Source organism: Schistocerca nitens, chromosome 10 (assembly GCF_023898315.1).
Source record: "Schistocerca nitens isolate TAMUIC-IGC-003100 chromosome 10, iqSchNite1.1, whole genome shotgun sequence".
Classification (NCBI taxonomy): domain Eukaryota; kingdom Metazoa; phylum Arthropoda; class Insecta; order Orthoptera; family Acrididae; genus Schistocerca; species Schistocerca nitens.
Window position 1 is genome coordinate 101,086,650 of NC_064623.1, and position 18,332 is coordinate 101,104,981.

General features: G+C 45.5%; 1 protein-coding gene across 1 annotated transcript in view; it reads left to right on the forward strand.

Moving 5' to 3' along the window:
* Nucleotides 1-18,332, forward strand: part of LOC126209912 (uncharacterized) — a 333,249-nt gene that overhangs the window by 231,240 nt on the left and 83,677 nt on the right. Inside the window, exons 23-25 of the mRNA XM_049939032.1 lie at nt 869-1,056; nt 9,630-9,807; nt 14,624-14,757. Coding sequence (XP_049794989.1) covers nt 869-1,056; nt 9,630-9,807; nt 14,624-14,757 — 500 coding nt within the window. The remainder of the gene's footprint in view (nt 1-868; nt 1,057-9,629; nt 9,808-14,623; nt 14,758-18,332) is intronic.

Sequence of the window (18,332 nt, forward strand, 5' to 3'; positions counted from 1 at the left end):
TTGGTGAGAGAAGGTTGGAAGAGCGAGTGGTTGAGCGAGGGAAGGTTGCAAGAGTGAGCAGTTTGATGAAGGAAGGACAGAAGCGCGAGCATTTTGGTGAGGGAAGAATGGAAGTGGGAACATTTGGGTGAGGGAAGACTGGAGGAGTGTACAGGTGGCTGAGGGGGAAAAATGGATGAGTGAGTAGTTGAGTGAGAGAAGGCTGGATGGTTAGGACTGCGATTGACAAATGTAATGGATCTGCTGGGGCATGCAAGGTGAAGCTCGGCAGTATAGCTTATTTTTCGTATCTGAGGAGATTACCTCATCTAAGGAGTGAATGTGTTGAGAGAAGGCTGATTAGTGAGCGATTACATCTGGGACGAATGGACGAGTAGTTAGTTGGATGAGAGCAGGATCAATGACTGAGAGAATGAGTGAGGAAAGAATGGAAGGGTGCACGAAGGGGTGAGGAAAGGTTGGAAGGTTAGAAAAGTGAGCAGTTTGGTGAGAGAAGGTTGGAAGAGCGAGTGGGTGAGCGAGGGAAGGTAGCAAGAGTGAGGAATTTGGCGAAGGAAGGATAGAAACGCGAGCATTTTGGTGAGGGAAGAATGGAAGTGGGAACATTTGGGTGAGGGAAGGATGTGGAGGAGTGTACAGGTGGCTGTGGGGGGAGGGGGGGATGGATGAGTAAGTAGTTGGGTGAGAGAAGGCTGGATGGTTAGGATTGGGATTGACAAATATAATGGATCTTCTGGGGCATGCAAGGTGAAGCTCGGCAGTATAGGACAAAATATCTCAAGTTGTGCTAAGGATATTATTTTAGTAGTTGTACGTTTCTTGCGGAGTGGTTGTTAGGTGTGACGCGATCTGTTTTGTCTGTTCCCAGGCCTAAGGGTGCAGAGTCAAACGAGGTGGCTCCGCAGCTGGCCCCGCCCCCCAAGAGCCCGCTGCCCGCCCCTTCGGCGGCAGAACCGTCGCGCTTCAACCCGTTCGACAAGAGCAGCGAGGACGCTGGCGTCGTCGTCGCCGCCACCGCCGTCGCCGCACCTGGTGGAGAGCCTGCCCTGCCGCAAGGTAAACTGCTCTCTACAACTCTACTCAGCCACCTAATATACAAGGTGCGGCAATAAAGTAATGAGACTGTGATTACATAGGCTTTCTCGGCGTAATAAGTCTTGAAAGTCTCTTCGGGATTGCTGGCGGATCCTAAAATCAACTTGACTCGATATTTCGGCGATCCAGCTGGTCGCCACCTTCAGGAAAATGCTGCTTCTGCTGATGAGTCCCACATGAGATTTTAAGGAATTTTAACGTTAAGAGTGTGTTCCGTCCACCATCTAAGATAAGGGCACTACTCGGCTCTGTGAAAGATGATTTGGGGCTTAGGAAACTCGGAGTGTACAAAATTCCGTGTCAATGTGGGAAAGCTTACGTTAGCCGTTCGATTCGCATAGTGCATGACAGGTGTGTGGAACATCGCCGTTATACGAGGCTACAACAGCCAGAAAAATCGGCAGTAGCAGAACACTGCTTAAATGAGGGACACAGTACGAAAATTGATGAAACTGTGGTAGTTGCCAACATTTCCGGTTTTTGGAAGTGTCTATAAAGAGGCGATTGAAATTAGGTTGGCGGATAATTTAATCAACAGAGTCAATGAGTTTCCTCTTACTAAGAAGTGGAATCCTGTATTGTCTCGCATCAAAACTGAACGTTCTTCGGTGCGGCCTTGATTGCGATATATCGTTGCCAGCAGTGCTCCACTAAGAGCGGCGCCACCTCCGTCTTGGAGGGCAGCAACCGTGATGGGCGGCGCATGCGCCGTGTACTGAACGGTGGCCTATATAGGACGTCGATCTGCAGCCTGGCGTCATTTCTCAGCGGGACTCATCAGCAGAAGCAGCATTCTCCTGAAGATGGCGACCAGCTGGATCGCCGAAATATCGAGTCAAGTTGATTTTAGGATCCGCCAGCAAACCCGAAGAGACTTTCAAGTAATGAGACTGATTTGGAAAAAAAAATGTTGCTCAACGTTTTAGTCAAGTTTAGCGTTGTAGCCTTCAAATTAGTTCCCTTCTGATTGCACACAATTTTTCCAGCGCTTTTGCCATTGATGGTAACATTTCTGGAACTCATCTTCTGTAATATCCTCAAAGACCCTAGTCACAGCTTTTTGGACGTCTTGTGTTGTTTGAAAATTGTGTCCCTTGACCGCCGTTTTGACTCTTGGAAATAGAAAAAAGTCGCACGGAGCTATATCTGGTGAATAAGGTGGCTGTGGTAGTACTGAAATTTGTTTTGAGGTTAAAAATTGCTGTACTGACAGAGCAGTATGGGATGGCACATTACCTTGATGCATAATCCAATTATCAGCAATGTTGGCACGGTCATGAAGAACTCTCTTAAGAAGTCTTTCCAAAATTTCTTTGTAGTAATATTGGTTAACTGTTTGTCCAGTAGGCACCCACTCTTTATGAACAAATTCCCTTGGAATCAAATACGCACACAAGCATGCATTTCACTTTTCACTTTGACATGTGAGCTTTTTTTGGTCTGCGTGATCCATCTGAGCACCATTACGAACTTAGGCGTTTATCTCTGGATCGCACTGAAACAACTAGCTTTCATCACCAGTGATAACACGGCTCAACAATTCTGGATTGATTTCCGTTTGTTCTAACAGATCGGCTGCCACATTTCTCCAGGTTTCTCGCTGTTGTGGTGTGAGATTTTTGGGGACCGTTTTTGCACAAATCTTTCTCATACCAAGATCTTCAGTTATTATTAGACGAACATTTTCTCGATTGATGTTCAGTTCTTCTGCAATCATTTGAACCAATAATCTTCGATCAGATCGTACGAATTCACACACCCTGGCTAAGTTGAAATCCGTCTGTGAGGATGATGGTCGTCCACTGCGGTCTCAATCTTCAACATTCGTTCTGCCTTCGCTAAAATTTTATGCCAACGAAAAACTTGAGCTCTTGATATAGCCTCCTCTCCAAAAGCCTTCTGAAGCGTACCGTAAGTTGTAATCGCGTTTTCACCCAATTTAACGCAGAAAGAAGTGGCATACCGTTGCGCAATATTATGCGGTTCCATTTGCGTGACGAGAGACACAAACATGTGTTAACTTATTGCAGCACAACTCACGACTGAGCAGTTGCATCGATGTGCCGCTTGGACTAGAAGCTGCTTATAGACCAAGGTCAAAGATATTGTGCCTATGCAAGCATGCAGGGTTGCCACATATTGCAAAGAAAATAGGTCTTATTACTTTGTCTCACCTCATACTTCAAATCACTCTTCAGGGTAACTATTCTACGACACCACTCAGCTAAAGATTCCGATACCACTCAGATTGGTATCGACCTTTCACCGCCGCAAGGCAATCATTCTACACCTATGCTCTGCTGTGATCAAATATGCCAATTAAAGGACTCAGTACAGTACAGTACAGCACAGAGTGAACCTTTCACTTCTATAGAGAAATTTCTCCACACCAGTTCTCTACTCAGCTCCCGAGTGTTAGCTGAAAGACCCAATACATTTCAGTGTGATATCAGTTCTTCGCAGCTGCTAGGTAAGTATTCGGTGTCACTACTGAGTCCAGTGTATAAACTTAAGGACAGGTACAGTTAACTGCAGTTTATGCCCTTCAGTGCCACAAGTTAATTACGCTGCAACTCTGCTCCAGTCTCAATCCATAAAATCCATTCGAGGGTCGCCCAGAAAATAATTAACCACATTGTTTTCTTAGACGGTCGTCTATTCCAGATGATGAAAATTACGCACATGAAGGACTTACGCTTTATCTGTACACCCTAATTTTCCTCGTAATATCCATCCATTGCTAGGGCCTTGCTCCAGTGACAAGCGGGGATACATATACTGTGTTAGGACCAGTCCTCCTTTTGGTCACTAAGCCATTTCTTCACTGTGCGCATCGCATCCTCGTTGCCCTCAAAATACATTCCATGAATGCTATTCTTCAATAGTCCAAATAAGTGCAAGTCCGAGGGAGGTACGTCAGACACTGTCCAGCTATGTTCCATGATGTGTTCAGATATCCTCAAACGTGCGTGAGGCCGAGCATTATCATGCTGAATCAAAATACCCACTGGGTCGTTACTGATTCGCAATGCGTCGATCCTCGCGAATGAGAACACCAGCACGGTGACCCATGTCAGGTTTGACAGCAGTGGGTGATTTCCCCGCTACCCGCAAATCGTGGAGCTTCACCGAACCACCGTCTGATGGCCTCACCCTCTGTGCCCAACGACCCATTCGGTGATGTGAATAAAGCAAAGAAGTTTAGGCCTTGGAATTTATGAACAAAATGTGAAGCGAGAGCTCCAGCTTTTCCTACGCCTTAGGCTCTGGCTTCGTCGTTGGATAAACTCTGTGAATGAAGAGAAGCTGTGTGTTGATTCTGGATGCAATAGTTTCTGAAATGTGGAGGCTGGTTAGCAGTAGACTCCCGTCTGTGGAGTGCAGATATGGGTCAACTGACAGCTCGTGCACGCCGCGAAAACTGCAACAGATCGCGTCAGTGTCCACCTGGAGAGCATTATAAAACACAGTATCATTTCAACGAATAAAATGTTAAATGGATTCTGAATCATTTTCTGATAGGCACAGGGAAAGAGGAGGTGAAGCACTATCATCAGAGCAGAGGGTGAAGATTTTCTTTAGGTATGTAGCTGGTAAAGGTTTCCAGTCCAGCATAGCAGAATAAATGCGGAGTCATCAAACTGTAGCGAGTAAAACAATGAGAAGAGTTTCTGAAAAGATAATGGAAAAAGCTCACTTGTGGATCAAACAACTGTCGTCAACACACGTGCTTCTCGCAAAGAAACGAGTGGCTAGAAAAATGTAAATTTTTAAGTGCCATTCATATCATTGACTGTACACAGGTGCGAATTCCGAAACCTACGCATATACAGTGTGACAGTTATTGCACTATATGAAATAAAATCGTTGTAACTTCCGAACGGTTTGCATTGGGACGGTCAAACTGCACGCTAGGCAGCGGGGCATGGTGTGAATTAGTACGTACATGCATGATTTGGTTTAGCGACGAAGCCCACTTTCATTTGGATGGTTTCATCAATAACCAAAATTGGCGCACTTCGGAGACTAAGAATCCGCATTTCGCGATCGAGAAGTCTCTTCACCCTCGACGGGTGTCTACGTGGTGTGCAGTGTCCAGTTATGGAATAATGGGTGCGATATTCCTTGATGGCACGGTGACCACCGAACGGTACATGAAGGTTTTTGAAGATTATTTCATACCCAATATGCAAAATGACCCCGATTTCGAGAAGATGTTTATGTAAGACGGAGTTCGGAATGAGTTTGATGCCTGGGGGAGCACTTTGAGGCCCGCATTGTGGCTGGGGGCCACTGCCATGGGCCTCGATTGGCCGCCATATTCTCCGGATCTTAACGCATACCATTTCTTCTTGTGGGGCTATGGTAAAGAAAAGGTGTACAGCAATGACCCCAAAACCAGTGCTTTGCTAAAAACAGCCATTTAGGACGTCATCGACAGCATCGATGTTTCAACACTACAGCGGGTCATTTGTGTGCGCCACATCATCACCAATGATCACAGGCATATCGAACGTGTCATAACCTAAAGCCTGTCATACGAATCTTCTCTAGACGAGGAGTATCATGGGGGAGCACGAGGTGTAACATTCCTTCCTAGAAACATATATGTATGCGAAAGATGCATATAGCGACATAAGTTAACAAGTGTTTGTATTTTTATCAGGATGTGTTTTACATAGATAGTAGCTGAAACTTCCCTTCGCAAAGGGCTACAAAATGTTGACGACATAAGTGAACTCTAGTCATGGCACATGAGGCTACTGTGTAATAAACATGCCAGAGTAGAGTCATGTAACTATCAGAATCAGCAATCAAATTGGACTCTCTCTCAATGAATAAAGCATTACAAATAGCACCGCATAATCCATAAATACGACCAATTGTTCTTCGCTTCTAAACTCATTACACTGCAATGTTCCTGAAATAAGAACTGGTCCTGAAACATGACTGCGTTATGCTTTTCAGGAATAAAAAACCCTTAAAACTGTAGCGGGTTTTATAACTGATTGTTTTAACTTCAATTCTTAGGTCGGATAAAAAATGACAAAAGAAATATTTTTTCGTGTCATGTAATTACAAATTAAGTTTTCTGGCTTCCTCCCTTAACTTTTACTATGAATCCGTGCTTCTTGCCAAATTTCAGTATTCTAAACCAACGGAAAGTAAGATATAGGTTTTGCTGAGTGAGTTTGCGAGTATTAAAATGCCTGACATAAATGGCCGTATCTTTTGATTGCATTGACTTAGAAGCTTCAGTTTTTTACACCGACTATACACGTTAGTATGAGACTCAAATTTCAGCTTCATAAATCTACCCGTTCCTGAGAAAATGGGTTATTAACGGCTGGATAGACAGACGGACAACAAAGTGGTGCTAAAGGGTTTCGTTCTTACCGATTGTGGTACGAAACCCTCATAAATACTCACTGATAGCCGTGCACAAATTACGAGGGTAATCTCAAAAGTAAGGTCTCCTTTTTTTATAAGTATAGAACTCTGTTTGTGTGGCAGTTGATCACACTTATGAAGAGTGCTTCACGCGCTGGGTGTAAACATGCGCACGCCGCCCTGAGGCGCTCAGTCTTGGCTTGGCAGCCGTTGAGAATGGAGCTGCCGTTGGATGTTACTGCCAAGTGCGAATTGCGCGCAGTTATTCGGTTTTTGAACGAAAAGGACACTGCGCCGATTGAAATCCATCGCCAATTGATGGAAGTGTGAGTCGTGCACGGATGTCAAAAATGTTCGTAAGTGGTGTAGAGTGTTTGCAGCTGGTCGGACCGAAATTCACGACGAACAAAGGAGCGGGAAACCGTCAGTTTCTGAGGAGACCGTGTTGAAGGTTAAGCAAAGCATGTGTGAAGATCGGCGGATCACCCTGGATGACCTCTGCACGTTGGTTCCTCAGGTTTCCCGAAGCACCGCTCACAGAATTTTAACGGAAACATTGAACTACCGGAAGGTGTGCGCAAGATGGGTGCCACGCATGCTGACTGAGGACCACATGCGGCAGCAAGTTGATACTTCCCGCGCATTTCTTCACCGCCTTGCAGCCGAACAGGACAACTTCACGGGTGACGAAACGTGTGCATACCACTTTACACCTGAGACCAAGCAACAATCACACCAGTGGCGGCATCCCTCTTCGCCAAAGCCGCAGAAATTCAAACAAACACAGTCTGCCCGTTGTAATTGTACTTGAATTACGTAACCATTACGGCGCCTCACCTGAACCTCTCGATACCAGCAATATTCTACTGTATTTCTGTAAAGTAGTTGACATATTTCTGAGACAACTTTCAGATTTGATTTCATTAATGTAGAGGTACTTTGATACATCGATATATTTATGTTGCAATGATATTATTCTTATGTGTATTCTTTCTTTTGTCACTATGATCTTTGACGTACTTGTAACTCTGATTTTTGGGCGCGCAAGCAGTTAGTGGAAAGACGCATACCGTAGTCAGCTTATAAAATGTGAACTTTAACAGTGAGGAAGATGTTTTCAAGTATGTTTTGTATTGTGAAGTGGTTTTGTGTGTTACGCGATATTGCAACAGAAGCAATAAAAAGGAAGTGTAACTTAAATTCGGAGTGCTGATTATTTTTTACATCAACATTGTGTTAACTTTCAAAAGTTTAATCTTCAAGAATGGATTGTGAAACACATCTATAAAACTTTTGAATATAGCACAATAAAACCTAGGCCTCTTTGCATCTGAGCTTGGAATCATCACCACCTAGATTTTCGACGATTGAGCCATGATTTTACAACGAGACCAGCGTGGGAAACACTAAAAGATGGGTGCCTAGTTTATTCATTATTACATGAAATGACTTGATTAACTGTGCTCTAATGACACCTGCCACATAATAACTTTGTTGTTGCCCGAAAATGCAGTATTTAGCAGCGTGAGCAACATCACAATCATTATTAAATTTTGACCTTTGTTGTGGTAGGGTTGTTAGACGGTAAAGTCACGACAACAGGTTTTTTGGAATCGGAAAGGGGTATTGTTGGTCGACTTAATGCCCACTGGGACCACAGTCAACGCTGACAGGTACTGTGAGACTCTGAAAAAAACTCAAACGGGCAATTCAGAACCGGAGAAGAGGAATGTCGAGCTAGGGCGTACACAATCTCCGTGACAACGCTCGCCCACACATCGCTCGGCAAACCGTTGCTCTCCTGCAACAGTTTCAGTGGAACATAATCACCCACCCTATAGTACTGACTCGGCACCCAGTGACTATAACCTGTTCCCTAGGTTAAAAGATATGATAAACCTATTGCATTTCCTTTATGTTTTCGTCTTCTTTGAAGGCAAAGAGAGAAGATGAAGCGGTAGCCCATCATGGAGCCTATGCCTACCGTCATGTATTTTTTGACTTTCAGTTGTTAAAAAACAGAGGTGGTTTTCTTGTACCAGAAGGAGGAAGGAAGGATTCGCGCTCAGCTAGTGAACGAGGGAGAAGCAGGCCATTTTAGCAAGTAATTGTAGACCGCCATTTTGGGGTCGCTATGAATAAGTGAGGAGTATGTATTTCATATGTGCACCGTTTAGAAAAATACAGTATTGTTTTTAACAGCCCGCATCTCGAGGTCGTGCGGTAGCGTTCTCGCTTTCCACGCCCGGGTTCCCGGGTTCGATTCCCGGCGGGGTCAGGGATTTTCTCTGCCTCGTGATGGCTGGGTGTTGTGTGCTGTCCTTAGGTTAGTTAGGTTTAAGTAGTTCTAAGTTCTAGGGGACTGATGACCATAGATGTTAAGTCCCATAGTGCTCAGAGCCATTTGAACCATTTTTTGTTTTTAACAGAAAGGTCGTGTGAGTTGTTATTTAAAATAGTAAGATAATTACAAGAACTGAAGTGTGCTTTGGAAAATTACGAAGATCCGATAAGCTCAACGGGAACACGGTCAAGACTTCGAAGGTGAACACGGCGACCAAACGTAGCATTATAAAGAATGGTAAGCACAAATCTACAGCGGAGAAAGAAACTACTTCGCCCTACAAAATAATATGAACTAATACGAACTTATTTCCAGGCATAGCTCAGCTTATTCTGCTTGTCATTCATGCCGAATAATTAATCTCATGAATTCAGTACATTTTAAAAAGCCACGCATTTCAACATATTATCACTTAATCCATTATTTTATTATATAATAAAGTACATTTGGCCGGAAAGAGATTCAGCTCTGACGACTGGGTGAAAGAAAAGGTTCATAACTTTCTGAACAGCATGGTGGCGAGCTAGTATGACATGGTCATCCAAAAAATGCCACAGCGTCTACAAAAATGCAGCGACAGAAATGGTGATTATCTCGAAAAAATAGCTGAATGTTCAAGCTGTAAACTGAAGTAAGCCATTGTAGAAATAAACAGGTCTATGTACTTATAAAAAAATAAACCTTACTTTTGGGACTACCCTCATAGTATTCCACAATCCCGAGTAGGTCTGAACCAGTTTCACCGTCAGACTCCGGATTTTCTGCGCTGAGTGGTGATCGTATCGCATTCCACAAACAGGGGCAGAGGTACCGGACGGGATGCTGCAGCGCACGGACTCCCAAGAGACGCCGCCGACGCCACTGTTCGACGAGGACGTGTCGCAGCCGCTGGAGCCCTTCCCCAGGACCACCTACCAGGGCGACGGCTGGGAGATGCACCTCCGTCAGCCCAACAAGAAGAAGATCACCGGCCAGAGGTCAGTCACACCTTCCACCAATTCGTATTTACTTTGTGATGTTTACAAGGCGTTCGATTCCATAAGTCGTGTTATTCTCTTAGAAACACGTAAGCTCTATGGAACTGATAGCTTTATACTAACCAGGTTTGTACACTACTGGCCATTAAAAATGCTACACCACGAAGATGACGTGCTACAGACGCGAAATTTAACCGACAGGAAGAAGATGCTGTGATATGCAAATGATTAGCTTTTCAGAGCATTCACACAAGGTTGGCGCCGCTGACGACACCTACAACGTGCTGACATGAGGAAAGTTTCCGACCGATTTCTCATACACAAACAGCAGTTGATTGGCGTTGTCTGGTGAAACGTTGTTGTGATGCCGCGTGTAAGGAGGAGAAATACGTACCATCACGTTTCCGACTTTGACAAAGGTCGGATTGTAGCCCGTCACGATTGTGGTTTATCGTATCGCGACATTGCTGCTCGCGTTGGTAGAGATCCAATGATTGTTAGCAGAATATGGAATCGGTGGGTTCAGGAGGGTAATACGGAACGCCGTGCTGGGTCCCAACGGCCTCGTATCGCTAGCATTCGAGATGACAGGCATCTTATCCGCATGGCTAACGGATCGTGCAGCCACCTCTCGATCCCTGACTCAACAGATGGGGACGTTTGCAAGACAACAACCATCTGCACCAACAGTTGGACGACGTTTGCAGCAGCATCGACGATCAGCTCGGAGACCATGGCTGTGGTTACCCTTGACCCTGCATCACAGACAGGAGCGCCTGCGATGGTGTACTCAATGACGTACCTCGGTACATGAATGGTAAAACGTCATTTTTTCGGATTAATCCAGGTTCTGTTTACAGCATCATGATGGTCGCTTCCGTGTTTGGCGACATCGCGGTGAACGCACATTGGAAGCGTGTATTCATCATCGCCATACTGGCGTATCACCCGGCGTGATGGTATGGGGTGCCATTGGTTACACGTCGCAGTCACCTCTTGTTCGCATTGACGGCACTTTGAACAGTGGACGTTACATTTTAGATGTGTTACGACCTGTGGCTCTCCCCTTCATTCAATCCCTGCGAAACCCTACATTTCAGCAGGATAATGCACGACCGCATGTTGCAGGTCCTGTACGGGTCTTTCTGGATACAGAAAATGTTCGACTGCTGCCCTGGCCAGCACGTTCTCCAGATCTCTCACCAATTGAAAACGTCTGGTGAATGGTGGCCGAGGAACTGGCTCGTCACAATACGCCAGCCACTACTCTTGATGAACTGTGGTATCGTGTTGAAGCTGCATGGGCAGCTGTACCTGTACACGCCATCCAAGCTCTGTTTGACTCTGTGCCGAGGAGTATCAAGGCCGTTATTACGGCCAGAGGTCGTTGTCCTGGGTACTGATTTCTCAGGATCTATGCACCCAAATTGCGTGAAAATGTAATCACATGTCAGTTCTAGTATAATATATTTGTGCAATGAATACCCATTTATCATCTGCATTTCTTCTTGGTGTAGCAATTTTAATGGCCAGTAGTGTATAATACTTAAAAACGGAATGCAGAAAGGTACAACATTTTAGTGACGGGGGAAGATTCACAAAAAGAATCCAACACCGTTCAATTTTGGGTCCATTGTGTCCCTTATACACTAACAAAAAACCGTAGCACATAATTTAGAGTAATAAAACTTCGAGAATACATTTGTCTAGGTAATACATTGAAGAGCCAAAGAAACTGGTACATCTGCTTAATATCGTGTAGGGCCCCCAAGAGCGCACAGAAGTACTGCAACACGAAGTGGCATGGCCTCGAATAATGTGTGAAGTAGTGCTGGAGGGAACTGCAACCATGAATCCTGCAGGGCTGTCCATAAATCCGTAAGAGTACAAGGGGGTGGAGCTCTCTTACGAACAGTACGTTGCAAGTCGTCTCACAGATACTCAAAGTTCATGTCAGACATTTTGGTGGCCAGTGGAAGTGTTTAAACTCAGAAAAGTGTTCATGGAGCCACGCTGTAGTAATTCTGGATGTGTGGGATGTCGCATTGTCCTGCTGCAATTTCACAATGGAGATGACAGACTAAAGGCCGAAATACTAAATGTCTTTTTCCAAAGCTGTTTCACAGAGGAAGACAGCACTGTAGTTCCTTCTCTAGATTGTCGCACAGATGACAAAATGGTAGCTATCGAAATAGACGGCAGAGGGATAGACAAACAATTAAAATCGCTCAAAAGAGGAAAGGTCGCTTGACGCGATAGGATACCAGTGCGATTTTACACAGAGTTCGCGCAGGAACTAGCCCACTTCTTGCAGCGTTGTACCGTAGGTCTCTAGAAGAGCGTACGGTTCCAAAAGATTGGAAAAGGACACAGGTCATCCCCGTTTTCTAGAAGAGACGTCGAACAGATGTGCAGAACTATAGACCTATATCTCTAACGTCGATCAGTTGTAGAATTTTGGAACACGTATTATGTTGGAGTATAAAATTACAATTCTGGAGACTAGAAATCTACTCTGTAGGAATCAGCATGCGTTTCGAAAAAGACGATGGTGTGAAACCCAGCTCGCGCTATTCATCCACGAGACTCAGAGGGCCATAGACACGGGTTCCCAGGCAGATATGTTTCTTGACTTCCGCAAGGCGTTTGAAACAGTTCCCCAGAGTCGTTTAATGAACAACGTAAGAGCATAAGGGCTATCAGACGAACTGTGTGATTGGATTGAAGATTTCCTAGATAACAGAACGCAGCCTGTCATTCTCAATGGAGAGAAGTCTTCCGAAGTAAGAGTGATTTCAGATGTGCCGCAGGGGAGTGTTGTAGGACCTTTACTATTCACAATATATATACAGGGTGTTACAAAAAGGTACGGCCAAACTTTCAGGAAACATTCCTCACACACAAATAAAGAAAAGATGTTATGTGGACATGTGTCCGGAAACGCTTAATTTCCATGTTAGAGCTCATTTTAGTTTCGTCAGTATGTTCTGTACTTCATTGATTCACCGCCATGATTTCATACGGGATACTCTACCTGTGCTGCTAGAACATGTGCCTTTACAAGTACGACACAACATGTGGTTCATGCACGATGGAGCTCCTGCACATTTCAGTCGAAGTGTTCTTACGCTTCTCAACAAGATTCGGTGACCGATGGATTGGTAGAGGCGGACCAATTCCATGGCCTCCACGTTCTCCTGACCTCAACCCTCTTGACTTTCATTTATGGGGGCATTTGAAAGCTCTTGTCTACGCAACCCCGGTACCGAATGTAGAGACTCTTCGTGCTCGTATTGTAGACGGCTGTGACAATACGCCATTCTCCAGGGCTGCATCAGCGCATCAGGGATTCCATGCGACGGAGGGTGGATGCATGTACCCTCGCTAACGGCGGACATTTTGAACATTTCCTGTAACAAAGTGTTTGAAGTCACGCTGGTACGTTCTGTTGCGGTGTGTTTCCATTCCATGATTAATGTGATTTGAAGAGAAGTAATAAAATGAGCTCTAACATGGAAAGTAAGCGTTTCCGGACACATGTCCACATAACATACTTTTTCTTTCTTTGTGTGTGAGGAATGTTTCCTGAAAGTTCGGCCGTACCTTTTTGTAACACCCTGTATAAATGACCTTGGGGATAACATCGCAAGTTCACTGAGCCTTTTTGCAGGTGATGCTGTAGAATATCGAGAGGTTGTAACAATGGAAAATTGTACTGAAATGCAGCGGAATCTGCAACGAATTGACGCATGTTACATGGAATGGCAATTGAATCTCGATGTAGACAAGTGTAATGTGCTGCGAATCCAGCAACTGGAAGCAGTTAATTCCATAAATTAATTGGGAGTAGGCATTAGGAGTGATTTAAAATGGAATGACCATATAAAATTAAACGTCGGTAAAGCAGATGCCAGACTGAGATTCATTGGAAGAATCCTAAGGAAATAGAATCTGAAAACAAAGGAAGTAGATTACAGTAAACTTGTTCGCCCACTGCTCACCAGTATGGGATCCGTACCAGATAGGGTTGATAGAAGAGATAGTGAAGATCCAATGGAGTGCAGCGCACAAAAGGAGACCCACACGGTTCAGTTTTGGGTCCATTGTATTCGTTACACACTGACGAAAAAAATAGTAACATTAAATGTAGAGTAATGAAAGTTCGGAAATACATTTGTCTAGGTAACACATTAAGGTAATTAACATCCCAAGTTCACACGTTAATGTAAGTGTGAGATAAACCATTGCAAATGTGAAATGGTGGCACATTAATAACCAGTGTAGCTGTCAGACTATTGAATTCAAGCAAGCAAACGTGCATGCATTGTGACTTATGCAGCTTTCGCATAATTTTTCATCACAGTCCTCTTCAGTGTATTTCATGACGATTCAGTGCACACATCCGTCTGTGTTGTGACTTAGCAGATGATCTTTTACCGCTTTGCCTGTATGCCGTATAAATCGTAGATATGATGTCTCTTTGAATACCAAATACTGCGGATGCCTTGCTTACAGGAGCGCACACCATACAACCATCAATAATTTGCCCTCGTTTGAAGTCACTCATCTCCGACATAACGCGCAAACTACTACACAGAACACAGTTCTAACCGTAACCGATAGTTTCAACGTATTGAGGGCATGGTACAAATGCCGTTCATTGTCAGATGCAACAGCACAACTTGCAAGCTTGGCCAGCATCACCATTTGTGTTAAAGCATGCATTTCTCGTCCATATTTTCGTCCAACCCCTGTAGCTACTGAAGTCCTGTGCGTATTACGTTCATAACTGATGTCGCCTCACTCGTGTGCGCAGATTCTGGAAGAAGGTGTTCGTGCGGCTGGTGTACCAGGGCGACAGCCCGGTGCTGCAGCTGTTCAACACAAAGGACGACAAGGATCCATTCCAGGAGTTGCCGCTGCAGCCCTGCTACTCCGTGTCCGACGTGGGTGAGTCTGCTGGCCGCGAAAAGCATTTGTGCCGAGTATCACCGGTATTTGGGCAGTGGCGAAAGTCGCGGAATACCCGTAAATGAGCAAACTGCTTAAAGGAAATTGCTGATCGGCACTACTGACTTGAATAGTTTGTATTGTTTTACAGGAAACTTTCTCAAACTTTTTAACCAAGGGTAATCGCTGTGTTGTGGAGGAAGATAAGTGTCTTCAAAAGCCTCTAGCATCAAAGTAACTGGAAAACAGTGGCTGGCTATCTCAGCTGCTAGAACAATCCTTGACCACCGTATATGTCTTAGAAATGTCAGTTTTTGCTGTACGTAAGTTTCTTCGAGTGAATTAACTGACTTTCGATGATAATAATAATAAAAATGTATATTTAGATATTGCTTTACTTCCTAATGTAAGAGAATGAACGTTCCGTTTCTTGACTTTTCACTTGTTAGTATAGGGGTGGATTCACATTTTCCTCTATAGTTTCTGACTTAGAGTCGACGAAGATGAACGAATAATAAACATAAAATGAAAACTGTATAGCCACGTAACGAAACACAGTCCATTGCTGGTCTCGAGGAATTGCTTCTTTGGTGCATGTACCTGGCTGCCAGACTGCCACCACTTAGCCGCTTTTCCTGCTCTGTGTGGCCGACACACTTTCTAAAACTACTGTCGCATTCTTTCCAGTTCAAAACCTGCTGGAAAAGAACATGTTTGGCTGTAGCCTAATTTCACAAACGTTTATAAGTATTTCTTGCACTTTTAATACCAGCTGAGTACCCATCGTTGCTTGGGTATGTTTTTATTCCAGTCTTCTGCTATTTCATCTCTTCATTCTCCCTCCCTCCCTCCCCCTACCTCCCTCCCCTTCCCTCCCTCCCTCCCTCCCCCTCCTCCAGTTAGGCTACTTATGTTGAACTGCCTACCTTAGTACAGCGACTCCCATCCACGTATCTCCTCCTCAGAGACTTCAGTGCACACCACCCCCTGCGAGAGTGTGCCACTTCGAGGGGTAGAGGTTTTCTAACTGATGAATTTATTACAGACTTCGATTTCTGTCTCCTCAACGACGGTTCCTCTACCCACTTTCAGTGCCTCTCATGACACCTTTTCTGCTGTTGATCTCACGAACCTCTTCCCTGCTCTTGTGGCTTCCTTACACTGGTCACCTGATGATGATGATGATGATGATGATGATGATATGATGATGATGATGATATGATGATGATGATGATGATGATGATGATGATATTTGTGACACTAACCACTTGCCTGTGATTCTATCATTCCCCTGCCACTGCCAGGCAGATAGGCCCCCATGTTGGGCATTCTGCAGAACCCCTTTATATATGTCTGCTGTGCACCCCCCCCCCCTCGCTCTCTGATTGTATTGATGTGTTCGTGCAAGACGTCTCTGACACTAACCTTCATGACGCTGGAATTGCTATCCCCCCCATCCACAGATCCCCCTCGTCACCCACCAGTACTGTGGTGGACTGAGGACGTACCAGTTGCTATCCAGGGCCGACGACGAGTGCTGCAATGATTTAAACAACACCCTTCGCAAACCAGCCTTATCGCTTTGAAGTGTCTCTGTGCTAAGGCTCGCTACCTTATTAAGCAGAGTAAAAAGGAACGTTGGGAGCGCTATGCTTCCTCCCTGAGGAAGTGTACCTCTTCAGCGCAGGTTCCGTCCGAGCTCTGTAGCCTTCTGGGTCGCCAGCGACAATCAGCTGTCCAGAGTCTTATTCTACAGGGTGTTCTGTGTACTGATCCGCTGGTCCTTGCAGAAAAGCTGCAACAAACTTCGTTAAAGCATCGGCGTCTTCTTCTTATCCTGCTACCTTTCTATGGCGAAAATGACAATTGAAGAAACCCTCTCTGTTTCAACCCCCACCAAGCTGAATCCTATAATGAACTCTTCACTGAATGGGAATTCGTGCAGGCTTTTACCTCTTCACATTCAATCCACATAATATGATCCAACACTAGACGTTACCTAGAGGCAACATCTACTCAGGGTCTTCATCTGCACTTCGCTTACGGGTACCTTCACCTTGCAGTGGCGAGACAGCATAGTTATCCCCATCCTAAAAGCCCAGGAAGAACCTGTTGTCTCTCAAGAAACTGACCGATTAGCCTGACCAATGTACTTTGTAAACTGCTCAAAAGGATGGTTAACTTTAGATTATGTTGGGTACTCGAATCTCAGGGTCTTTTGTACTTGTATCAGTGTGGCTTCTGGGAAGGATAATCTGTAACTGACCGTTTACTCGGACTGGAAACAGCAATCTGACAGGCCTTTACACTAATTGCTGAAACCTTGTTCTGGTCTTTGACCTACATAAGGTTATGACATGGCCTTGACTCTATGTGTGGGTCTTTAACTGTCCCCTTCCGACGTTTATTCGCGAGTTTTTATCCCACCGGCTGTTCTGAGTTAGTTGGCACCTCACTCAGAACCTCTCGGACCCAGGAGAATGATATTTCCCAGGGTACTGTGTTGTCATAGTCTTCCTCATCGCCGTCAGTGGGCTTGTACTTTCTGTTGGGCCTGTGGTTACCCCAGCGTTGTATGTCGACGGTTGTTGCATCTGGTTCAGCTCCCCCTCGGTAGCATCTGCTGAATGCCAGCTTCAAGGCGCCATACAATGGGGTTCTATGTGGCATCCAGTTTTCTCCCTCCAAAACGCGGGTTACGCATTTTTGCTGTAGACCTACTGTACACCCCTATCCAGAACTTTATTTAGGCAACCAGCCTAGGAATTATAGTGCAGTCCTGTTTCTTCGGCCTTCTTTTTGATAAAAAGCTGATGTGGCTGCCATATATTCGCCATCCAAAGACTACATGCATGCATAAGCTTAATGCTCTCCACCTCCTGGCCCACGCATTTTGGGGTGGAGACCATGCTACTCTTCTCCATCTTTACATCTTTGTCCAAACTACACTCCTGGAAATGGAAAAAAGAACACATTGACACCGGTGTGTCAGACCCACCATACTTGCTCCGGACACTGCGAGAGGGCTGTACAAGCAATGATCACACGCACGGCACAGCGGACACACCAGGAACCGCGGTGTTGGCCGTCGAATGGCGCTAGCTGCGCAGCATTTGTGCACCGCCGCCGTCAGTGTCAGCCAGTTTGCCGTGGCATACCGAGCTCCATCGCAGTCTTTAACACTGGTAGCATGCCGCGACAGCGTGGACGTGAACCGTATGTGCAGTTGACGGACTTTGAGCGAGGGCGTATAGTGGGCATGCGGGAGGCCGAGTGGACATACCGCCGAATTGCTCAACACGTGGGGCGTGAGGTCTCCACAGTACATCGATGTTGTCGCCAGTGGTCGGCGGAAGGTGCACGTGCCCGTCGACCTGGGACCGGACCGCAGCGACGCACGGATGCACGCCAAGACCGTAGGATCCTACGCAGTGCCGTAGGGGACCGCACCGCCACTTCCCAGCAAATTAGGGACACTGTTGCTCCTGGGGTATCGGCGAGGACCATTCGCAACCGTCTCCATGAAGCTGGGCTACGGTCCCGCACACCGTTAGGCCGTCTTCCGCTCACGCCCC